Raw genomic sequence first — 27184 nt, 5'->3', positions numbered from 1 at the left:
CTTGGTAAGAATGATTATCTGCACAATATCTAGACCATGTCTGACATGAGCGAGGTTACGAGTTCAAAAGATAGAAAAACATTGATACCATTTTGAAAGCCATATTTATGGCTTAATATGAACGTCACTTGGTAAGACTGATTAACTTCACAATATCTAGACCATGTTTGACATGAGTCACATGCGTTCTAAAACTAGGTCACCAAGTTAAATCTTAGAAAAAAGTATAACCACTCGAGTATACACATTTACGATTCAAAATCTACGATACCAATTTAGAATCAGGGTAACGTGCGTCCAAAAACTAGGTAACACAGTAACAAGGTTAGATCCAAGAAAAATCAAGTTATAACTCTACAAGACACATTAATGATTGAAACTTGGTAAAACAAAGGCCATGATGTTAATATTGACAATATTATAGCCATTATGGATCTTGTGTAATCAACATGTAGATCACCAAGTCCTTACCTAAGGTTAAAGAGACACCGTGGCAGTCTTTTTCGTTTTAATAATTTAACGCTCGATCGTCTTTCCAAATTTCTGCATATAGCCACAAGTATCAACGAGCCCTACATTTAAATCATTTTCATAAAATTCGCTTTTAAATGTAAGTTATATGGTTGTATTGATATTATTAACTGTAAAATGAAAACATTACCATGACAGGCAAAAGGCAGACGCGACCAGCTTCAAGTATCCGGATCAATCCCGTGCATGGATGGAATAAGCGACGCTGAGGTTAGAATAAGAATTGCCATTGCGACCGCAGCGATGGCCAAATTGGGCAAGTTGTAAACAAACAGCCCAATCAACTTCCATACAAAGCACAAGCTATAAAAGTCCATCGGCGTCTCGATTATACTGTACGTCTGCGAGACCTGGACACTTTAGCCGAACACAGAAAGGCTGATACAAGATTAAACACAAATGTCGATGACGACTGCTCCGCATGTCCTACATAGATCACAAACGTAAGAGTATGTCCGAAACATGACAGCAGTGCGCACTTCTTGGCCATCAAATATCCCTTGTGGCGACCATGAAACGACAAAAGATGTTTTGGTTTGGACACGTCACCAGGCACGATTCTCTGTGCAAGACTTTGGTCAAGCGCACGCAAGCGGGATGCCGCCGTCCATACCGTCAGCAAAAAAACTGAATGGACAATGTGAGAGAGTGGATGTCCCTCCCCATGAATGAGCTACTCCCAGTAGCTTACAACAGACAGACAGACAGACAGACAGACAGACAGTTTATTTAGACTTATACAAAAGTACATCGTCTTCATACACAAATATATACATTATTTTCTGTCACATAAATAGGTATTACAACATTACATTACATAACATAACATAGATGGTCATTTAAGAATACGAATATAAATAAGCATACTCAATTGCAAGACTACGTAAATTCCATCAAAGCGGTAATGATTTTTTTTTAAACATAACATAACATAAATGGTCATTTAATAATATAAATATAAATAAACACAATCAATTGCAGGAATACGTTAATTCCATCAAAGCGGTGTTTATAAATAAACATAATCAAGTGCATGAATATGTAAATTCCAACAAAGCGGTAATGAATTTTTTAAACGTAACATAACATAAAAGGTCAATTTAGAATACAAAAATAAATAAACACAATCAATTGCAAGAATATGCAAATTTCATCAAAGCGGTAATGACATTTTTAAACAATATTATTAAGAATTGTATTACATAAAGCAAGAGCTTCCTTCATATATTCACATACATTTGAGATAACTGATTTGTCACATGAAACTAATAACTTGTGGAATTTATATACAGATGGGTTTATATATAATTTACGGATTATAAATTTTTTCCTTAAATCAGTGAAAAATCGGCATATACATATAAAATGGTATTCATCTTCTAATTCCAAATCATTACAACATAAACAATGACGTTCATTTCGTGGTATGTTATTTTGGGCGTATCTTCCAGTTTTGATTCTCAAAGGATGTGCAGAGACTCTTAATCTTACAAAAAATAATCGCAGTCGTCTAGGAAGTAAATCCAAATATGTTTCATATTCCAAACAGCTTTTAAAAACTTTATACATATATAAAACAGTACTATTATTCATTTGCGCGTACCATTCTTGTTTAAAATTGTCTACAACTCTACATTTGAACTCGCTAATAAAACTTTTAACATGTACAACGTTTGGATTTTCAAAAACATAACCAAATCCAAAATTATTTAACATGTTCTTGATATTTGAGACCCAGTTTGTATAACCTTTATTACAATCGCTCAAGGCTTGTTTGTACACAGTGTTCATTATGATATTATCATTGTTCAGAACTTTAAACCAATATTTAATAATTTTAACAAACCTGTTTACATACAATGGATATCTACCCAATTCTCCGTAAACAGCAACATTACATTTATTTAGTTTTACTTGTAATAAGCGTTTGCAAAATTTTAAATGTATACGTTCTAAATCATCGGACTTCGTGAAACCCCATACTTCTGAAGCATAATTTAATATCGAACCCACAAAAGAGTCAAACAACTGGCAAAATATTTTCGGTTTTATGTCAAATTCATTGCATTTAGACAATAATGTATTCATGGCCTTAAGGGCTTTACCAATCAAATGCTCGTGGTTTAGTTTAAAACTTCCAGTATAATTCAACACTGTGCCTAGATAGTTAAAGTTATCAACAACTTCAATAGCATTACCATTATATACCCATTTTTCGTTTTCTTTTAATCCCCCTCTCTTCCGAAATACCATTATTTTCGTTTTTTCAGTGTTAACATTTAACCCCCAAGAATTGCAATATAAGTATACATTATCTAAACGAGTTTGAACTTCAGTCGGGGACTTGCCTAAAATAGCCATGTCATCAGCAAATAACAATAAAATCAACACAATATCATCTATATTCAGACCAGAGTTAATGCTATCTTGTAAGTAAAGTTCAAGGTCTTCAACAAATAAAGAAAACAAAATTGGCGACATTACCTCCCCTTGCCTCAGCCCAACAGCATAACTAAAATAATCTGAATAAGATGAGCATGATTTGACACGTGACTTAACATTTGCATACATATCTTTTACTATTCTAAGCAATTTACCTTGTATACCAGACTTAAACATTTTCAACCATAATGCATTGCGATAAATACTATCGAAACATTTTAACATATCGACGTATATAACATACAAACGTTTATTTCCATTTAAATAGTTTTGAACAATTGTCATCAGTATAAAAATAGCATCAACAGTTGAATAACATTTCCTAAATCCGAACTGCGCATCCGAAATAATAGTGTTTGCATTGCAAAATGTTTCAATACGTTTATTTAAAATAGTGGTAAATAATTTGGAAAAGCAGCTTACTAATGTAATCCCTCTATAGTTACTGACATCATAAACTGCACCTTTTTTATGCAAAGGGATAATAACCCCTTCAGTCCATTTTTCGGGAAAAAAGCCCGATACAAAAATACCGTTAAATACATCACATAAATGGGCAGACAAAATACCACTGCATTCAAGAAAATATTAATTTAAAATACAATCGCTACCCGATGATTAATTACGCTTTAAATGTTTTATTGCAAACTTAACTTCTTCAATTGATATAGGTACGTCAAGTTCAGGAAATGCAGAATTTTCTAAGTTAAAATCATTATTTAAACAAAAATCTTCTGCTTCAGTATTGCAAAAATCAGACATATTGCTACTAAGATTTTCAAAAAACTTTGTAAATTCTTCTAAAGATATTTTATTTTTAATCACGTTAGTTTTCGATTTGAAAAATCGCCAGAATTCCCTTGGTTTGTGTTTTCTTAAATTTTCAATTTTCGACATTTTTTTCCTATAACAACAGCATTTCTTCTTACGAATTAAATCCTTATAATGCCTTTTACTTGTACATATGCGTTCTCTATTTAGATCTGTTTTACAAGAGTTAAAAGTACGTAGAGCGTCGTGATAGAAATTTCGTGCAGTAATGCACGCGTTGTCAAACCATTCTGCGTTCTTTGTACAACTATTTACATTGAAACTAGGGTTTGTTTTATAAACACATGTTTTGGAAAATAACGGATCGGCAATACTGCGAATGGTTTCAGTAAATCTATTCAGCACGTTATTAATTGACGTTCTACATGAATAATCTACATTTTGTACAATGGTATTAAATACAGGTAACAACGAAATAATTTGTGAGCGAAATTGCCCACGTAATGCATCGTCCCATTTATACTTGACATCGGTGAATGACTAGTAATCGGACGGGACATTATTACATAATAATGAAAAATGTAACGGGGCGTTATCACTTAATTCGTTAAAATCATGCACAATAAAATCAGATATACTTGAAAAGCTGTATTCGTTTGCTAGCAAATAATCAATTACAGACGCACCATTATTAGAATAAAAAGTATGTTTACAGCTATTTCCAATTCTACCATTAACAATGCGTAAACATGTGGATTTGCAAAGGTCTAATAAGTTAACACCATGGCTATTTAATGTACAATCTACTGAGGCCCTCACAGAGGCGTTATCTGGACAGTAATCAGCGTCATCATATTCAGTATTAATTCTATATTGTATAATATAGTCACACTTATTGCCAACTCTGCTATTTAGGTCGCCAGTAACAAATATTTTACCAAATTCAGAAAAATAAGTTATATCGTTTTCTAAAATTTCAAAGAGATCTACATTAAATGTATTATAAACTGGGGAATCATGTCCCCATATATAGGTAGCACAGATATAAAAATCATCTGGGATATTAAAAAATGTGCAATCAAATTTTAACCAAATAATTGTATCAAAATGATTTTTTACAATTGTAATGCCACCAGCTAATTCTTCTTTTATATAGACAACAAAACCACCACTATTTCTACGAGCTTTTCGATGTTGAAACTTTCTAAAAAAGTTAAAAGACAAATAACCACTCAAATCGATATTACTAGAACTACTCGTCCAGGATTCAAACAAAAAACATACATCATAAGAACTCAAAATATTTACAAAATTGGAAGATAATTGTTTACTCTCCGTGAGCTCGTTGACGTTCCACGACAGGATTGACACTTCACCACCGCCGTGATCCTACGCGCGCACAGGAGTGCCGTCTACGTAAAGCGTATCGTAGGCTAGGTATGCCCGTTTACCTAGCCGCCTCGCCTCCTTCAGGGGGAATTGTTCAAAGACGCGGTACGCTGTACCGTCAAGTCCCTTCCACCTTTTCCGAACCATTTCCCGGTCTTTAAAAAACGTAAACTTGGCGACAATGTTTCTTACTTTGCCATGTATCGGCATTCCTGGGGGTCGATGCACTCTTTCAAACTTGATAGAGGATGCAACTTCTTCAGTAAGTTTAAACGCACTCACTAAATGTTGCCGCAGCTTCGCTTCCGTTGTTTCCGGCGTCTCATAACCGTTTTCATTGGACTCCGGAACGGACGTAAATACCAAGTTGTTGCGCATAGATTGCGATTATAGGTAGCTTACGTTGTCCCGAAGTGTATCACGCTCCTCCTCAAGTCCATGTATCCTCTCCGCTAACTCCGCAGCATGAATGTCTGCCCCTTCCACCTTGTCTTCCACCCGGGATATCCGCTCTACCACCTTCTTGGACCTGTCTTCGTGCACCACCCACAGCCTTTTAATGTCCCTTTCGAAGTTCTCCATTCGTTTTTCAATTGACTCGATAACGTTCATTTTCGCCTCTAAACACTGCAAGCGACTACTGACGGTTGTCAATAGCGCCATAACATCACGAATAGTGGGTTCGTCGCTTTTGTTCGCCATTTTGCTATAGTCCACAACGCTACCGGATTCGCTTATAAGGCTTCCACGCCCACTACAACTCGGACTTTGTGAAAATACACTGTTCTCTAAATTTTCTACATTAAATAACACTGAGTTCGCTTCATTTATTATCTCACTTATAGGTACGTTACCAGTGTCTGTGTCCGCGGACGGGCCTCTTTGTTTATGCACCTTGCTTGCATTCGGGTCATTGTCACTGCTGTTTCGCTCTTTTCTTTTACCGCCTTTCGATTTCGGCATTATAATTCATAATAGTCCGATTGAAAACACATTTGCACATACAATCTAATTAGTTTCCGATCAAAACAGTAATTTAAAACACTATTATTTTAGTAAAGATTACACTTTTTGTTTAACCCGCCAAAAAACCTGCGACCGCTCACACCTTCATCACGTGACATCAAAGACCTGACTGGCGGAGGGTCATTGACTCTCACCCACCCTCCGAATATCCATATTGGTCAAGTGAATACGTATGATGATTCTGTTGTGTTTGTTATTTTTTGTTTTTATGTAGATATTCAGAAATTATTATGTCAGAAATTCAGTTTGCTTAAAAAGTATGATGGCTTCTAATGATTTCAAACAAAACCTGAAGGTCATTTTTTTATCGGCTGTAAATTAGTGGTCGTGAAACTACCATTTACTTTCGTCTGTGAATAAAATATATTACTTTTCATCAAATTCTCTCGCAACCCCGGGGTATCGGCATAATGTGGACATACATTTAGAAATACTTATAATTTACTATTCATAGCAATTTAGAATTCAGTCACCCATTGGAGTCGTTTTCATTTTCAACTTAGATGCGAGTATTTACGCCTCGACGTATAAAACATAGATATGGGTTTAATCTTAAGAGCAGATCCCCTAACGTATATTGCCCATGTATTTGACGTTGAACGAATTTCATTAAGAGTGATGTTTTTACTAATTATTATAATAGCCACATGCTAATCACCTGTGACCCATTCTACCCCACCTTTTATAGGTTCGTAATTAGGTCTCAGTATGAACATTGAATACAATAGCCTAATATATCGTTTCTTTATTCTGCGGTTTGTTTTCCATTTGATTTTTATAGATTGACATGAATACACCCCATATTCAATCCGAAGTACTCACCAGCCCATTCTTAGACTTAAGAATAAAGCATGGACTTACGCCTAAAACTATAGGGTTTGCATATGCACATGCTAAAATGGCGCTTTTGTCTTTAACACACAGTTCTGAAGGTAGAATAATGTAATCATATGTTACGTGTCATGCTAGACATAACTTACACGTACCTATAGAAATTTGCAGTTTGACGAATATTCTCTATATTGGACTTACGTTTAAGAATCAGTTAGTAAATACGGGCGATGTATAAAAGATATGTATGAAGTGTCATAAAAAATCTTGAGTAATTCACACGTAAGTAACATGAACCAAAGTTTATGCGAGCCAAGCCACCACTATTTTGGTTTAGATTTTGCAGGGAAGAAGTTGTAATTTATTGTGTCCAATGTGCACTACACCTTCTGGTGGCTGACTTGATTAATTGAATATCGTATGCATATGGAGCCACATATTATTAAGCGAAAGCACCACACGTTTATTACGCTTATATTTTTATTAAATAACCGCGTTATAGGTAAATTGAAAAGAAGACCAATATTATTGTTTACATACGATAATAGTCTCATGCTTTGTAAAAAGCATTTATACGCAGTACAAGTATAATTTGTACTGAATGTCTGTCACATTTATAATATCTTAGTTTAATAAATTGAGTAACGCCTACGAGTTATTCACTGTCGATGCAAATCAGCACGTGAAGTTTCTTCACAATGTCAGACAGGTCAGCGGAAGAGTCGACTGGGAACACGTGCTTATATCAGTCTTTGCATTGTGCACATAGCTGGCCAATCTTATCAGCTGCTCCCTGTCTGTTAACTTCCCCACACCAACCACGATAACTCGAGTGCTGTATTTAAGCCTCATAGCTTCCAAATAGGCCTTGTCTATGTCATCGATCTTTCCGGACACGATCTGGACCGATACCCTGTTGACCTCTGGGCGGACATTTCCGAAAGAAGTTCTGATTCCGGACAGTAGATCTGCCGCGCATTCAACCATTTTCTCTTGGACATCCGTCGCAAAGTCACTGTCTCCAGAATAATCTGCGAGGGGCAAATCTGCATTTCTTCAACTTTCTTTCAGGCCTAGACGAATATTCTTTGCGTTTCTGAAAGCGCCACCCAAGTGTTTGATGAACTCAATCACGTGGTCCATTGAGTCGCCTCTAATGCTGTGGATTCCAAACATTATGTCACCCATAAAGTCAGACGAGCACGCTATAACACAGGTAAGCTTTTGAAAGGCAAGGCACGAATAATAATAATAAATATTAATAATTATAATAATAATTGATTGATTTATTTATTTCGGTATGGAATACACATACATGGACATTTAAAACATCATGTAAAATACAGAATCGTAAAACACATGAGAATAAATAAACCATGACATGCACACCAAACACCAAGGATAACACACAAAAGAGCTACTCTTATTTCCATTGTGGTTCTTGCTAACAATAATGACAATAATGATAATACTAATAATTATCATCATTATCATCATCATCATCGGCATCATCATCATCATCATCATCATCATCATCATCATCATCATCATCATCATCATCATCATCATCATCATCAGCAGCAGCAGCAGCAGCAGCAGCAGCATTATCATCATCATCATCATCATCATCATCATCATCATCAAAATCATCATCATCATCATCATCATCATTCTTATTTATCATCATCATCATCATCATCATCATCATCATCATCATCATCATCATCATCATCATCATCATCATCATCATCATCATCATCATCATCATCATCGTTATCATCAAAATCATCATCATTATCATCATGATCATCATCATCATCATCATCATCATCATCATCATCATCATCATCATCATCATCATCATCATCATCAAAATCATCATCATCATCGTCGTCGTCATCGTCGTCGTCATCATCGTCGTCGTCGTCATCATCAGCATCATCATCATCATCATCATCATCATCATCATCATCATCATCATCATCATCATCATCATCATCATCATCATCATCATCATCATCATCATCATCATCATCATCATCATCAACATTAACATCATCATCAATATAATAATAATAAGGAAAAACACTTCATGATTAAAGGCAAATATCAAAAGTAACGTTGCATTAATGACAAATTATCAATCAATATTGATAAACATTCAAGCCTGTTATAACGCTTTTGATCGATCATTCATCGACAAATACGTGCATTACGAGCAATGCGTTAAAAACTTTGAAAGGTTATTCGTTGTTAGCGCCTTACAATTTGCTCCTATGGACATGACTTCGAATATCAGCCGAGGCAAATTTTTATATTACATTCTTTTTTACTTTGATCTTAAAATTATTTAGGGCTTAACCAATCATAGTTTTTGTAGTAAATACATTTCCAAAATGTGATATATTTAAACACGAGCATTTAAACGCAAATAAAAGAAAATCGAAAGTATTTAACATAAAATGCAGCCGATGAATACGGTGGCATAGAGGTGGCATAGAGGTGACATTCACTCCTCTTTTTTAAATTTCACTCCTCTTTTTTCTATGTCGTGGTCACGACATAGTTACTCGTGGCCACGACATAGCTATCTCGTGGCCACGACTTATTAACTCGTGGCCACGAGTTAGCTATGTCGTAACCACGGGATAGAAAAAAGAGGAGTGCAAAACTAATTAAAAGAGGAGTGCAATTAAAAAATAAAAAAGAGCGGTGCAGTAAATAAAGGAAAGGTGCATTAAACAAAAGAGGAGAAAATTTCGAGATCGCGAGATCCCGACTTAGCTAACTCGTGGCCACGAGTTATTCAGCCAATCAAATTGTTCCATATGGTCGTTCATGGTGATCTTAATACAAAGGGCAGTAAGCATAAAAAAAAAGGGGAAAGCATTTTTGCTATCTCGAGATCCCGACTTAGCTAACTCGTGGCCACGAGTTAGGCAGCCAATCAAATTGTTCCATATGGCTTTGGCCAGCTATATATATGCGTACAGAATATTTAAACAGGTTACGCAAAAATTGATTGGCTGACTAACTCGTGGCCACGAGTTAGCTAAATCGGGATCTCGAGATCTCGAAATTCTCCCCTCTTTTGTTAAATGCACCCTCCTTTATTTACTGCACCGCTCTTTTTATAATTGCACTCCTCATTCTTTTTTTAGTTTTGCATACCTCTTTTTTCTATCTCGTGGTCACGACATATTTTATTTCCCTTCAATCTATAAATACTGTGTTATATAAAAACGCGCGATTGTGGCATACTGAGTCTTACTAGCATAGTATTCACTTTTACGATATGAACATGAATTCAAATCTATATGAGATCTAGCAACATGTTGGATGTGTCTACTGACTTGGGTGATCACCCGGAACTGAAATACAAGAAGTCATCGTTTTATATTAAATATTTAATATTTACTAGCAAACAACCACGAACATGAAATGTAAGTGATTTTGAAGTTGTGCAAACATTTGTGAAACTAATTTAGCATATTTATATTAATATTAGTAAAACATATATAAACAAAATGAAGCTGCACTCAGGATATTAACCTTTTTCATCGGGGGTGGGGGGTCTTTATTTAAAACATAGAACGCAATTTCCATTAACCAAATAAAACTGTAGTTAACATGAAAACACATAACAATACACACAACCATCAATGAAACAGGAGTAAACGCATAAGGACGGTTAATGCAAAAATTGTCTTAACAAATGATAATGTTAAAGCGAGCTTACAGAGATATTTTCACCAAATGCAACAAATGAACATTATGGATACATGTAAGGCTCATTTATGATATATGGAACAGACATTGTTCTTTAAGCATATGTTACACACGTTTCTCGTATGCGCATAACGCTCGTGTTTATTTGTCTTCCACTTTTGACACTAAGAACATATGTTTCAAATATTGTTGAACGTGTAAATAGAACACCAACATTGTTATTTTTAATGCTGTGCTATTATAATGCGCCAACATGACACATAAGCACATATGTAATGTAATGGTACATTTCTCATACGTGAGACCTTTACAGGAAAAAGGAATGCAATTCCTTAAGTTTAATTTTAGCAGTATTAAGGAGGTTTAGATACGTCTAGTGAAAAAATGTTTTCCATAATCCCACACTACCATTCATGCCCGTTTGTCTACTCAAAGTTTCATATGTATATGTGTGCATATCAAGTTATGGCAGAATTTAGTGTGATTATAATTTGTAGTAACCGTCATCTGACAATTGACATCACTGGAAAAAACCCACTGCTGGGAAGCACATAGAGCAAATTAGCTTAAGATTCGTCACAGGTGCCCAATTGACACTTTTTAAATTCAGAAAGTGTCACATTGATTTAAATTTTGGCTAGGAACAATTTCACTTGTCAGTGCCGTATTCAAACCAGCATCCTTCCACTATAAAACTGCTATATTATCTGTTAGAAAAGATAGACAGGGGGGAAACCTGTAGACCTCTTTTGAGAAAGCAAGACGACCGAAAAGGCCGTTGGTAACGTACCTTACACATGTAAGTAAAAACTATTATGTGCAGACTTTTTTTTATAATAACTGTGTAGATTTTTCACTTTGTATGACAAAAGATTTTATATGGTCTGAAGAACATATTTAAGTTTTCACATTATACAAAAAAGTTTCACATTATACAAAAAAGTAATCCCTTTTTCTTTGAATGAAAACATATTTGATATGGTCTAAGGAAATAGAAGAAAAAAATTAAGTTGTCACGATACATGTATACAAAAAAGTAACCCCTACGGCGGGGGCCAATTTTAAACAAAGCAACATTATTGGAACAAACATTTTAGAGGTCCCCCATACAATGTTACAAACACAATATTAAAAAGCAAACTCTTGAAGATTCAGAAAAAAAGGTTTTTGAAGTAATTTACAATTCAAGTCTATATAAAGCATTTTACCCACTGGGCATAGCCAGTTTAAACCCCAGGGACATGATTTAAACACAACTGTGGACCACTATACTAGGTGAAAAGACAAACATAAAAGCTTGATGTAGAGGTCAACAATTCATTGTTACACACCAAATATAAAAGTTCTGAACCTTGAGGTAAATGAAAGATTTTTTTTTAAAGTTTCCAGTGTTGACCTCAGTGGCATCTTTTGAACAAACTTTTAAGAGGATCACTAGACAACGTCCTACAACAACTTAAAGCCATGACCCTTCTGGTTTTCAAGATTTTTGAAGTTTTTATTTTTTAAATCTATTTTGGCTCCTACAAGTAGAGTGGACCAGAAGGAAATGGACACTTTTAGAGAAAGTCATCCAATGACCATTCCTCCGTTTCTTCAAATCTGTCAAAGAGCTAAGGAGAAGTCATTAGAAGAAAGTTTAAAGCACCTCACACATTCCCTAATGGACGACAGACAACACAATATCCTAAAAGCTCGCCATTAGCATATGTTAGCTAACAAGTAGGGAACTTAGATATATGTATAAACCAATAAGTTCATCATTTCTTACCTCAGTAAGAACATCAGCTGGTACTCCACTGGCCATTCATATTTTACACACTGTTGCAAATGACCTGGAAACATAAAATATAATTCTAACACGGCACGCGACTTGTTTTCTATAGACAAAGAAGGAAATCAAGTGAGGGTTATTCTGCAATAACTTATGGGCGGTGCTTAATGTTTCGAAAATAGTTCCAAATAAATAAAGAAAATATTGCAGTAAAATGCACGTGCTAAAACCCGTTCTAAAAGAAATGTAATAAATGTAGCATGTATATAAATGTAATGAAACAATAAATTGTATATTTGGTGATAATGGCATAACCACGTCTACAAAATATGTTATTTGTTAGGAAACGTAATTCAGAAAACATTTATAGCATTTCAGTAGCATCAATAAACGTGACGTCATTAAGTTTCTACGGTTGTTGTTATCAATGAAAGTGACGTCATTTGCAAAATATTTATGAATGAAAATGACGTCATATGTTTGTACAATTCAATTACGTCACAAAATAATGAACTTAGTACTTATTACTAACAATTACTAACAAGGGCGGAGTATTGAAAAATATAGTTCACGTCCTAAAGCTTGAATCAAATCAATCAGAACCGTGTTAGAATCGAAATAATATTTTTCTATTATGGTTTGTTGTCGAATAATCCACAGTAAGTTGTATAGATGCGTGTTATCAAATCACTCGTGCTTCGCACTCGTGATTTAATTCCTACGCATCTATGCTCCTTACTGTGGGTTAGTCGAAAACAAACCATGATAGAAAAATATTATTTCTTAAGTTACCAACTGAGTTTCAGTATCATGTATTATATCAACTCCAGGATTGTCAGCATATTGCCTTCAACTACAAAATGGTTAAATTCAGTAAATATCAGTCCAGATGATTGCTTTTTTGATTGAATTTGTTGCGTACAGAATATTTCTTTTAATTTGCGAGCATTGTTTTTTCGCTTTGGTCTTAAAATTAATGTTTTATATTGGCAACGTAGTGAATTCCTGATACCATTAAGATGCAAACATTAAAGTAAAAATAACATGGACAATTTGAATTAATTTGATATATACATGTCATGACTTAAAATGGCAATGAAATTATTTATGTTTTGGCTATGTGGGAAAAATAGTTAAAATATATATTGGCACCTTTTCCAGCAACCACTTATAAAAATGTAACATTTTTATCGGGTTTATGCTACTTTATGATGACCTTGATGTTTGTAAGACTTTAAATGTGTCAATATAAATATCTGTTAGTATCATATAACTTAATAAATTACATTTTTATTGTAGACAAGCATTTGCTCTAAATAATTTAAAGCAACGAATTTAAGAGGCCACAACTTTTTTTTACCCAGTGAAACCCTGTACAAAAATATATTCTACATGAAAGGCATATTTGTGATAAAATGAGCATACTATTGCGAGAAAACAAAACCATTAACAATAAAGGAAATTAAACACACACAAACAAATTATTCAGTACTTAACAGTATGTATGAGGACAGAAGAGTGATATTAACCAGCTTTGCACAGATAAAGTTTTCAAAACATCCAATATCATTTAGAATTTAAAGAAAATGTATACTGAATTGATTATGATTAATGGTGACATTGACAACTATAACTATGCCTAATTGTGACTCGGAAATAACAAGAAGGCTACGCATACCACAGGTGTACATGTTCTTCTGACAGTTTGTTGTTAGCTGCTGAGGTTGCTGGGGGAGACAAGGGCTCGCACCAACTGAAAACAAAACACTTAACTTTGAAAACAGCCATCATTCGACCTGTTTATTTTTATATGGACCCCAAAATAAGAAAATGTGCAGACATTTTAGGTTCAGACAAGCCTTCGCATCCACTATAAAATCATGCAAGATTTTGTGGTCTCATTAGCTTACTGGGTAGCTATTTACCAAACTGAGCAAATTCGCAGGCTGTCCTGGAGCTACGCGAGCTGAATGTGAAATAAGACCCATTTTTGCATAAAGAGGGTCAATCAAGAGTTGGGCTGATTTACAGGTCACAGTAAATGTATAACGCACGTGACTATGAAAGAAAATACAACCTTGAAATTTGACCATTTAACACATACGACAAATGATGCAAATCCATAGCACTTCTTTTACAGCAAGTTGATCAAGTATGGCTGATAAGTTGTAGATTTAAACAGCAATAGACTGGTCATCACAATATTATTTTAAAAGGCAGTCCAGAAGTATCTAACAACAAATAAAACTTTGATGACTCACTTTTAATGGACTTAATTCCATTTATAGTACATACACAAACGTTAAACAAAATATTTCTTGTAGCATTTTATTGTTATGTAGATTTTGTGTATGGTATAAATATTGATGACTGGAGAAAATCATTATGTTCGGTGCTGAATATTGTGTTCATACCAAGTTTTTTGGACGGTATATACAATATAAATGCATCTAGTGAATAAATTTTTTTTTAATGTAAACAAAATCACAAATGGCATCATTATTAATTTATTACCAATAAATACATGTTAAACCGAAGCTACTACACACCTGTAACATGAGATGCATGTTTGTGACCTTCTGTGCGGACCAGCCAACCTGCGCCCTATGTGGATCCTGATCGAGCTAAAAGAACGGGGTGAGGTACTTAACATGGCTGCCCTCGCGGAAGAAGTTCTTGTTGGACGAGTTGCCATTGAGACGGTTCAGCAACAGCAACAGACAGTCCTCCACCACTATGCCTGCAGTCATAAAACAGGGTGTGTGTTTGTGTTAGATCTCAATAAAATAATATTTAGACATAAATAAGTATAAGATAGGCGTTTAAAGTTGTTCATGTTAGGTAAATTTTTAAGAACGAAATTTTAGTTCATTTCTACTATACCTTAAAAAATATCCGAAAAATATTTATAACGCTGTTAGGTGAACACACGGCTAAAGCCAAACCAAGATACATAAATTGCTGTACCTCCATCAGAAGCCCCTTCTTCATGTACGATATCAAGAAGTCTCTCAAAGGCGTTCTCAAAGGCAACAATCTTCTGTATGTTTGCATGGCCTCTTGTGAGCTGGTTCAGGAGCAGTAAGGCCTGCACCATGGACAGGATTGAATGACTAACTTGTAAATACTTATAAGTGCCAGGTTTGATAAATTAATTTGTTACTGATACTGTTAAGTATACATGTGTCAAACCATAACCTTAACCCTTAGGATTAGGTAATATGCTGGTTAAAGCAACAAGTCTGAAAATGTATGCATTAAAACAAGAAGGTGAGCATGAAATAAACTATTGACCAAAGCAAAAATATGCATGTAAGCTACCTTCACAAAACAATACAGCACAATATCTCAATCTGAACTCATATTATTTAGCAGAAACACTGTTCTATTCAAAGAAACAGGGACTTTGAATCCACTAGCCCCTAATGCACACCACCCACCCACCCGCCCTCTAGATCAGCCTGTAACTACATACACACACAATTTCAGAACATTATCTACATCCAAACAAAAGTTATGTAATGGAGCACAAACTATTTATCCATTTTAAGCATCTGTGACCTTGACCTTCACCAAACTGGCTCCTGGTGCAACCCCCCATGCTATGTCTGCATAACAGCTAGAGATTGGAGTTGTTGCACGTAAAGGCGTACCTGAATTTTTTAGAAGTACAAATTCATTCAGGTAAAACAACCCACTCATCTCGAGTAGCTAAAGCAGCAGACCAACATTGTCAGTCTTCTTGATGAAGATTTCTGTGAACTGAGCCCCTAGGTCATCTCCACCAGGCTGCAGAATTTCTTCATGTGAAGTCACAAATACACTATAACATTTTACTTTAATACATGTAATTGTAATACCTTTTATACCATAAATACCAAACATAGTTATAATATTTTTTTTCTTTGATTGTTTTAACCTTGACATATTGTAGTTCAAGACTCTTTTGTATTTGTTGTTTAAATTGCCAACATCACATGCTCTAGTTTAATACTCTCTACTCCAAAAAACTAGTAAATAACAATTTACGTTATTATACAAAGTTTTATTCAAACTAAGCTTTAATACAAAGCTGACCTTAGTGCATGTGCGTGAGGTGTCGTTCCAGATAAGCATGTGCAGTCGGCTTACATTGGATTTTGATTTGTAAGAGGCTTCCTTTAAACAAACAATACCATTAAAGCAGACTGCACAGGCTTATCTATGACGACACTTAAGCATATGGTTTAAGCATATTTTTCCCCGCAGAGCGAGACACATACCATCATCCATAGGCTCATTGGACATAACATTGCAGAGTGCATCCAAGGCATAGCCAGTGATCTCAGAGTCTGAGCTGTCCATCTCCAGCACTTTAAGCAAGGTGTCCATGGCCAAGGTTCCAACCTCCAGCCGGAATTTCTGAAAACAAAACATTAAAGCTGTGTACTGGGAAAATGGGGCTTAATGCATGTCAGGGACAACATTTTCCACTTTTATATTATTTTTCGGTTATAGCATCTTCTAAAGGAAAATCCAGTCAAAGCAGAAAGTGTCGACCCTGATTAGCCTCTGCGGACTGCACATGTTAATCTGGGACGACACTTTAGGCAAATGCATTTAGTTCAATCGTCCCAGAGCACGGTATATTTTCTTTTTCTTAGCCTAATATATTTTTGCTTGTAAACATAGACCTTTTAAAGTGTTGGCTGAAGGAGCACATTTAACATATAAAACAATGAAAGAAAATTAATAAACAAGAAATTCTTCACGAAATGACAAAAGTGTGTTAATTACCCGTGACAATGCTTTGATTGCACGCACTGCATCCCGTCTGTGATCGAGCAAGGTTGATGATGAGGCTCTGTCAACTAACCTTTCTACCTGCAAACACCAAGATGAGTGCAAAATTAGTGTTCAATAAACCTCTTAGTAAGACATTCATAGTATATGTCTCATCAACTATTTGTTCACTTATAGAAAGGCTATATATAGAAAGGCAGTAAAGTTATCATTTAGCTGCACTCAACCATCGAGTCACAGATTTTGTGTTGGAATAATAGATGGACTGTGTATTTTCCTAATCGTGTGATGTTTGGAGCCTCATAGGAGGCCAATGAAATGTCTTGGAAGCCTAAAATCAAGACTCAAGGAAGTCTCACAATAATGGCTCAACACACTTTAAAACATTTTATTGTTTAATTGATGGCTGTTAAAAATGCCAATCAAAAATATATATGCAGCGATCGATCGATTCCAGTCCATGATCTGCATTAATAATTATGAACCCAGTATCTATAAGGTATTCATTGTGAAATGGACAAGTGTAACAGGGAGGTTAAGGATTTATCTGCAAAACTTTTATGTCTAAGTAAGCAGATTGCAACACAATCCCTACTAGGGATCCTAGCATGTACTGTATATGTGTATGGCCAAAAACAAGTCAGCAAAACATAATGAGGTAATTGAATTATTCCCCATCACTGACATGTGGTCAAAAAGAATAACTAGCACAACAATTCACATACGTATCATTTAATGTGACAAATACCCCAACTGCAGATGGCACGATGAGTAGCACCATTTAAGAAGTAATTGCTACAATAATTATAAATATAAACATTTAAGTAAAACTGTAATCAGCCTCAAAACACATAGGAGAGCCATTACTTTACCAATAGTAAAAACATAAACTCCGCTTTCATGCATAAGGTCAATTTGTTGCATTGTCTGGTCCGGTCTGGATAATACCTCGTCCGTAATGACCACAGCTGAGCTGCCCCTGGCCTCGCGCCGTCCTTTGTCGAGAAGACTTCCTTCAGCATCAACTTGGTGCGGGAACCAATCGTTATTGGACAACGAATACATTATAATGAATTTATTTTGAAATTTAGAACATACTATACCATGAACCAATTTGTGATGTATTCTAAGGTGCGCTATATAACAAAGAGCCTTTCAGATGGATTACTTCGTAATGTCTTCAACTCCTTTCCAGGAATTTATTAAATTTAAATAATTGTTTTTGACGTCTTAAATTAATGTTATCGGATAATTAACTATTTTTCCTGATAGTTGTGTTTGAGCTCAAATATTCCGCTTCTTGGAAATGTAATGTTACGTGTGTCAATCCATGTGTGTACGAACCTCAAGTGCAAGGTGAGTGTTGGTGCTGCCACCTGGTTGTGTAATTTTAGCGATCTCTGAGATAAGTTCCTTTCTTGTACATTATTTATTGAGATGTATTTTAACCACTGCTTTGTTACTAAACTATATTAAAGGGGCCTTTTCACAGATTTTGGCATGTTCTGAAGTTATTCATTAAATGCTTTCTATTGATAAATGTAAACATTTGATCGTAAAAGCTGCAGTAAAAAATAAAGAATAAAATTTAAAAAAAGGTAAAAACTTTGCCTGGAGCAGGTTTCGAACCAGTGACCCCAGGAGTCCTGCCGAGGTCCTGAAGTAAAAACGCTTCTACCCTCTCGGCTATTGTGCCAAGTATACATAAGTGACGTATTTTATACCTTATAAAAGCAGTCTTCGTAGTGTCACAAAATTTAACGACAACAGCAGAACTATCCAAATTATTCAATCGTTTCGCGTTGCAACGCTTTATAATTTTTAGGTTTTAGAATCGTCAAAAGATGCATATAATGGCTATATTAGACCATAGTAAATGTTCAGTAATACTGTTTCCTCACAAATATCATAACTAAAACGAAAATTTGCGAATCTGAAACAACTTTTTTCAATTTTGTCAATTTACCAAAACGTGAAAAGATCCCTTTAAGGCGACCTGGAAAAACACGGATATGCATCGACATATTTTCTTACAATAAATCAGTTTTCCGAATAAAACACTAGCAAAAAATTATTTGATAATTTAATATTGTGTTTTATTAAGATGCAATAAGCGCTTTTTCAAAAAAACATAAACACAATTACTGCTACATTGTAGGCAACATTAATCGATCGATCCGACATCGCGAATGCATGCTTATACAATGTCCTTTTCAACGAACACTTGCAAACGCAAAATACCGAAAGAATAACGAGCGCTGAATTTAATACCCGACTTTTCCCATCTCAACGTCAAAGTGGCTTATGACGTCGGCAAAAAAGGTTGTCTGTGTCTCTAACTCAACATTCCAGATATTGGATGAACTGTCCACGATGAACACAATGCCTGCCTCCTTACCTTGGCAGGCTGTAAAGCGGTGTGATTGCATTAATTACTATTGTTACAGCAACTTAAAATAAAAAATAATAATTTGAGGAACGCGTTAACACTGTGTTTGTTTCCGTTTGCCCTGTTTTAAAATACCCCTACTTGATTACATATTTTATTCATTTGTTTTCATGTTTTAATTAGGTTTTATTCAGTGTTTTACTCAGTTTTTAATTTTTCTTATGATTTTTATATTATCGATGTAAACGCAAGTGTAAGCATAAAACCATGTAACCACCATGTTTTGAATCCGAGTCCATTTCGGAATAAACAATCTTAATAAACTGAATTCAAAACAATCCTCAATTACCCTAATATCGCCAAGAAACCGGTAACAAACACGTCAATTAAACAGCGGTGTTCACGTTGAAATTAATAAGTCTGAAATAATTAAGACCGCGTTGCTATGCATTGTCAAAAGATAACAGCGTTTTCGAAGTTTCATTTTATATTCATTTATATACATACATAACATATTTATAACAGTAACAAATATAAACATTAAAACATTATGTATATAACCGCTCATGATGTTGAGCTATATGAGATATTGCAAAAGTTTGCATAGCATTATATAATTATGATATCATTCTATTATCACTATTTGCAATACTAAGAGATAGAAAATAAGTGCTACTCTTTTTTTTTTAAACTGCGATAAAATAATCAAGGTTAAGACACTGATTGACGTAAATTGGAACACTTGCGCGCTAATAAAATGCATCTATGCAAGAGTACGACCGATAACCCCATAAAGGTGCACTGTAGCTAATGACTGGCCATACAACTGAATCATACATGATATGGAAGACCACCAACGGATTTGCATTTGGCAATCAACAGACCTAAGGCTCGACTGGCACTCTGGGCAACAGCTTTAACAGTAATATTCATATCAAGATTTTCATATAAACCAACACCCAAATAAGTATATCTGTCCACTACAGAAAGTTGATTTATACCTCACAAACACTTATACGATGTACATGGGGTAGAAATTGGTCTGAAGTGAACAATATTGCTTTTATTACAATTAACCTACGTATCATAAGTCTTACACAAATCATTTAAACCATTGATTAATATTTGCAATTCTTCAGCAGTTTCTAATAATAGTAGAATATCATCGGCATACAACAGTATACATATCTTTTGCTTGTTTTAAGTTATACCAATGTCTAATGACTTAAGATACAATGTCAGATCATCTATGAACAAATTTAACATCAAAGGAGATAGAATACAACCTTGACGAAGTCCACAGTTAACATCAAACCAATCAGTTTCAAAAGAATTTAATCGAACACATGATTTTACATTTGAATACTGTAACAATGACTTTATAGCTTTTAACATTTTAACCGTAATACCAATATAGTCAAGACGATGTCACAAAACATCTCTATTAATAGTATCATATGCTTTTTTTAAATCAATAAAAGCGCAAAAAGTATCTTTTCGTTTCTTCTTACGACTTTCAATAATGTTTGTTAAAGATAAAATATGGTCTGCCTTTTCTAAATCCATTTTGTTCATCACAAATTTTATATTATACTCAGACCATTTACTAAGCCTGTTATTTAAAACATTACAATAAACCATATGCATTGACGATGATTGTGAAATTCCTCTATATGACAAAGGGTCTCTTTTATCTAATGACGAGGATTTAGGAATAGGTTTGATGAATACATTTACCCCATAAAGAGGGAATAATACCGTTATCAAAACATATATTAAATAGTAGAAATGAAACACAAGTATCATTGTTAAGTACTTCGACTGGAATAGTGTCGACACCATTAGCTTTGCCCTTATTAACAGATAACAATGCATTTTTAACATCAACTATACTAATGTGACTATTAAAATTCATATCATGCAGATTTTGATGACTAGTTTCATTTTCATTCTCTGGTTGATGTGGTGAGAATTTTGATGTTTGGAAAAGAGAGCTAAAGTAATTTTTCCACTTATTTAGAACAGTATCTAAATCTCGAGACACAGAACCATCTGACGTGACGACTTCCATTGGTATATCATTACCTGTAGAACAATTGACCCCAATTTTACCAATCGATTTCTAACAATTGGCCGAATCAACATTACACTCATTTAGCAGCTGTGACTGTAACGCATCCAATGGAAACGCTTAGCTCTCTGGACCTCTCGTTCAAAAAACTTACGTTTTACAATTTATTTTGACTTTAACAATTTCTTATCACTAGTAATATCACATTTAAGCCATTCCTTTTCTGCTTAACAAAAATTGTTCCATAAAGTAGTCAATTTATCCGACCACCACGGTTTTCCTGGACGCCTTTTTTATTTTTACAACCAAATTGCACGATTTTACAAGGTAATCTATTTGACATACTCTGTTGGGTTATATAACACCAATCAGTATAGATATCATTAACATCAGACTGTGTTCTAAAACTACACTCGAGTTTAGATATAGTAATATTTACATTCTGCAAAGTTTCATTATCTATCATAAAATCATTTGGCACATTAGTTACATCAACCTTTTTAAAACTTGACACAGGATGAGCCTTCACAGTAACTGATTCAATACAGTTATCTAAAATAATATTCCAGAGCAGTAAGGAGTGATTAGGGAAAGAACTAGACGCTACACTGGATATTATTTCATCATTATAAATTGAATCAGACACTCTCTTAACAGTGAACTGTTCAAATGACGATAATTTATCATTGCTAACAATACAATAGTCAACAACAGATTTATCTTTTGATGATATGGATGTAAAGTCATTACATACATATTATTGCGACCATTTAACATACACATGTTAACATTTATTAAAAAAACTCTATCAATAAATCTCCATATCTATTCATATTAAAATCAATCACTTCACCTTCGATAACATCGTCTATACCTCTAATAAAGTCATCGTTATCGCCGCATCTGCTATTAAAATCACCACATAGATACAAAATACCCTCATTTTTTATACCGGTAAATCAAAGACACCAAAGTATCATAAAACATATTCACGTCATAATATCTAGATGAGTTTTCTGGTGGCAGGTAACACACGCATGGGATGATTGAATGATTCTTCAACGTGTGTTCTAATTTTAACAATAAGAAACCTGCACATGAATTATCACACACTGTTATATTAAATTCGTCTACTAAAAGGTTTGACACAAAAAAACCAACTCCTGCCGAACCGGCCTTAGCGTTTCTGTGAATCTCTTTCCGGTTATGTCCGAACCAAGTAAAACCCTCAAGATGTAAAACTTCGCTTCCAGTTAAATGACTTTCGGGTATTCCTAAAATATCTATTTTACAATTTAAAACACATGACGATCTTAACACATAGTTATCAGAAAAACAGTCTGTTCTCCAACCTCTCACATTCCAAAACCCGGCTCTTATCTATCTGCAATCACGGTTGCCCATCAGACCATCCACGATAAGAGCGGCCCATTGAACCATCACGATCCCCGTGGTAGTCCCCGTGGTAGTCTGACTGGCGAGAGTCATACCTCGTATCTCGTCTGTCACCGTTATCACACCAATCGGGCTCACGGCGATCATTGGTGTTCGGACGATAACGATTAGAGTCTCGGCCCGAGTCACGATTGTCACGCCTAGATTCCTCACGGCTTTCGTCAATACGGCGGTTCACTATTCTGGTTCCCCTCATTGTTAGATCTTTTTCGAATATCATGTTCATTTTTATACAAAACAATCTATGATAAACTGGCGCACGGCTTACTAATAACATACAACCTATACGTGACAAATACGGAAACAGTCTGTTACAACTCATTGTATTTGTTTATAACAACATCACATATTCCTAAATATTCACAATTTGCATTTTTTTTCAAAGCTTAAATTGTCTTCAAAAAACGATAGAATAAATCAATAAAATGTTATGGAAATATCAGCACACTAATTATAGTTTGGTAATTTATTCGATATGAATGAGCCAAACAATCATGATAACATACAAATACATAACATTATATAGTTGTTAACATTCTTGATGATTGTTCATGCATAAATGCCAAAGTAACCAAATATAATTGAGTGGCCATACTTACTTTTGTCTGGACCTTCGTTCACCACTAAAACAGATTAAAACTGTTTTCATTTACAAATACTAATGAGGATCCAACATTTACGCCGTTTAATCTATTGTTAAATAGCAATTGTTGAAAGTAAATAATTATAAAATAATAGAAATAAATATGCTTTAATCTAAACAAATTACCCAAGTTTGTGAGTTCTTTCAACAGGCACGTGTTTTAAAATGCTAGTGTGTCATATACTTTGTGACCATTTTAGCCGGACGGCTGGACGTTATCTATGCCATTTATCTATAAACTATGCTCTATGTCGTTATATTTCTGCTTCTTTAAAATAGTGCTTTTATTTTTATCAGGTGTGAACCTTCCAGACTAAGCTCCAGATAAGATGCGTTTCTGCGTATTTGCGCATTGAAAAATTAAAAAACGCTTTAAAAATCGGCCCAGTACGTAACATTACGCAAAACATATCTTGGTATGTATTTTTGCTCGATTATAGCGCGTTAACTGTTTAACCAACAATCCAGTTTGAGTGTTTAGTGTAAGTTAACCTTTGAATCAAAAGTAAGTCAATCAAAGGAACCTTGTAATAAAAATGGCGGCCCATTGTGTTCTAGATTTGAAAAAAGGGACGTTTCTAGCGAACAGCGGCTCCTGCAGGAAGTAACTGAATATTACAATATGCAAATAAAGATAAATCTTGTGATGCTTCTAGAATTGTTGAAATAATTTTAAGTGATCTCTTTCTTGAAGAAGTTTAAAGTTAACTTACAGTAACCCGCAGTCTGTTCAGGTTTTATGCTGTTTGGTGCTAATCAGTATCTAGATTTTGGAGATGAAGCCTTAAAAACTTGATTCTAATGAGAAAGGCCTTTAATTAAATATAACTTTCTAAGAAACTACACATTTGTGGAACTACGTATCTAAGTGGTAAAGGGTTAAGTGAAAAATGACGTGTGTGTTCTATATGAATACTATGCGCAAGAAAAACCCAATCAAAACAGAGATACAACACATGTAAGTTGAATATTTTAAAGAAAGTATGTTCATATCAATTTCATCATTTAAAATTTATTTCTGTTTGCATTTATTAATAACAATTAATAATATTTCTAGATCAACCATACCATGTACTATGTTAGTTTTCTATGGAAATGGAAAATACCCCTCAATATTCCTAAATACCATTTATGGCTGAAACAAAGAAGTAAAATACACTTTTAAAATAATATCAGGGGGTAAAATATCCTTTAGACTAAATCCTTATCTGGAGCTGTGCTTCCAGAGACATATTTCAGTCGAAACAGAAAACGGTTTGTTTATTGCTATAAGAAAACCTGCAATATATTTCAAACACTATGTGATGCGTGAACCCATGCGTTAATAAGCTTTTGTTCCCTCGATTGTGATCTGATGACGGTTTAACAATAGGGTGCCGCGAAATGTCTGTGTCATTTGTCAAGTTCACTTGTGATTACATACGGTCCGTTGGAGATGTCTACGATTTGACCTCCATCATTATCTGGTTCACCGAATCTTTACGTTATTGTTCTTTAAAAAAAATTCCTATCTACATATTAAGTAAGCAGTGCGCTCCGTGACAATACGGTGCGATTTTTGTTGCTGTATCTTTCATGATAATATCGATTGTATTCACAGTTTAAGCGCCTTCTGAACCCGAACAGAATAAACATAGTAAGATTGTATATCGTTTTTGATTTATTTTTGAGATTATATTACATTTTTAAATCGTTCCGTTTTGTCTTTTCTACAATTGACTGCGATTTACGACAAAATACGAGTTGATGTGCTTAGTTACGATGCCATTCGATCTGAAAATTAAGGTTGATCATATACATTTCTGAACCGTTTATAAATGTTCCAAGACTCAATCAATTTTAACGATTGACCTCGAGACAGGACCATCACGATTTAGTCAAAGTAAAGACAAACCTTTTTCAAAGAGGCGCAAATCGAGATAGTTGGAGTTCGATTTACAGACGTACACTTTATTAATCTGATACACCGTCCTCGGTCAGATACAACTGTCACGTCAATAAGATATATCTCCTGAATGGGTCTAATTGTGAAGAAAAAACAAAAAGTACTCACTAACACCTGAGAGCAAAAAAAACACTGATACAAATACAGTTTTAAAACCCACATACCATATCAACCGTCATATCTCAATGCGATTATCATTCGAATAAATAGGTTGGCGTTGTTCATACCTACAGTAAGCAGATTTTTTTCAAAGTTGTGGTGATCACTATCAAGTATATTATCATATTTTCATTGTATCTACCAATGCGCATATGTACATGCATGGAATAAACCTTTTCTATACATGGATCCTGGACACTTTCGCGAAACGCTATATATATTTTTGTCAGCTTGTTTGAGCATGAAGCAACCAACTTTCGATTTTGAAGTAAAAAGGTCTTATTATCTACCTAATGTTAAATAACGGTGATAATCAAATTGTACAATTGCACACTTCTAAAAGTATTTATTTAAACTCCATTTTTACAAATTAAATGAAAACGTTCTTACTTTGAGTCGTTGTTGCCGTTTTTGTCGTTGTTGTCGTTGTTGTAGTTGTTGTAGTTGTTGGTTCCGGTGTTGTTGTAGTTGTTGTCGTTGTTTTTGCTGAGGTATTCGAAATTATAATATACTGTTAATTAATATATTCGAATTGAAATAAATAAAATTACTGAGCAACAACTGAAACATTACAATTTTTAACAAAATGTTAAAGCAATAGCTTGTTTTTTTATCCAACTCATAAAATATTATGAACACATATTTCAACAGTTATTTATTTCAAAGGTAATTGCTTATATATATATATATATATATATATATATATATATATATATATATATATATATATATATATATATAAACAGCAGCGTAGAATGTCAAAACAGCGACCGTTGCATGCACGTAGCAATATGATGTTCCCATATATGTTTAAACAACAATTATACGAAAACTTTCGTACGTTCAAGACATGCTTGTTTGCCAACAAGTTCTTCATATCCCATGGTCTACAGATCTTCATACTTTTCTACTTTAATGAAATTCTCCTTAGCTGGGGAGCTTGCTATAGCCTCAAGCTCTTTAGTATTTACCTGGAATGATAGATATTATTTTTTTATTTTTTTAAAGCTCAAGGTTGAACTTACGCACAATGAAAACTTGTACTTCTGAATTAACAAATCATTATTTATTTATCGACTAGAAATAAGTTCAAACAAAAGACAGTGAAGCATTACAAAAACTAGTTTTGACCCCTACTTTGTTTCCGATCCCCACTGTGATTATTTTTATTCCGGCATCTTTTACGGCCTGTGCAGCTGCCAGTGTTGCAGTATAATAAGTGCTGTCTCCATCGGTGAGCAAAATAA

The 27184-nt window shown here is 34.4% G+C and overlaps 1 protein-coding gene across 1 annotated transcript in view; it reads right to left on the bottom strand.

Moving 5' to 3' along the window:
- Window positions 1–27184, bottom strand: part of LOC127865630 (uncharacterized) — a 114779-nt gene that overhangs the window by 14522 nt on the left and 73073 nt on the right. The window contains exons 8-21 of the mRNA XM_052405513.1: window positions 26328–26423; window positions 23145–23330; window positions 19552–19682; window positions 17270–17356; window positions 16756–16894; window positions 16223–16293; window positions 15461–15581; window positions 15140–15233; window positions 14172–14246; window positions 13854–13864; window positions 7688–8021; window positions 5536–5899; window positions 5196–5370; window positions 871–1158 (exon numbers count right to left, since the gene is read on the bottom strand). Of these exons, the coding sequence (XP_052261473.1) occupies window positions 871–1158; window positions 5196–5370; window positions 5536–5899; window positions 7688–8021; window positions 13854–13864; window positions 14172–14246; window positions 15140–15233; window positions 15461–15581; window positions 16223–16293; window positions 16756–16894; window positions 17270–17356; window positions 19552–19682; window positions 23145–23330; window positions 26328–26423 (2172 nt within the window). The remainder of the gene's footprint in view (window positions 1–870; window positions 1159–5195; window positions 5371–5535; window positions 5900–7687; window positions 8022–13853; window positions 13865–14171; window positions 14247–15139; window positions 15234–15460; window positions 15582–16222; window positions 16294–16755; window positions 16895–17269; window positions 17357–19551; window positions 19683–23144; window positions 23331–26327; window positions 26424–27184) is intronic.

Source organism: Dreissena polymorpha, chromosome 2 (genome assembly GCF_020536995.1).
Source record: "Dreissena polymorpha isolate Duluth1 chromosome 2, UMN_Dpol_1.0, whole genome shotgun sequence".
Taxonomy (NCBI): domain Eukaryota; kingdom Metazoa; phylum Mollusca; class Bivalvia; order Myida; family Dreissenidae; genus Dreissena; species Dreissena polymorpha.
Note: the sequence above shows the minus strand (reverse complement) of the source record. Positions and strands in the feature narration are given on the sequence as shown.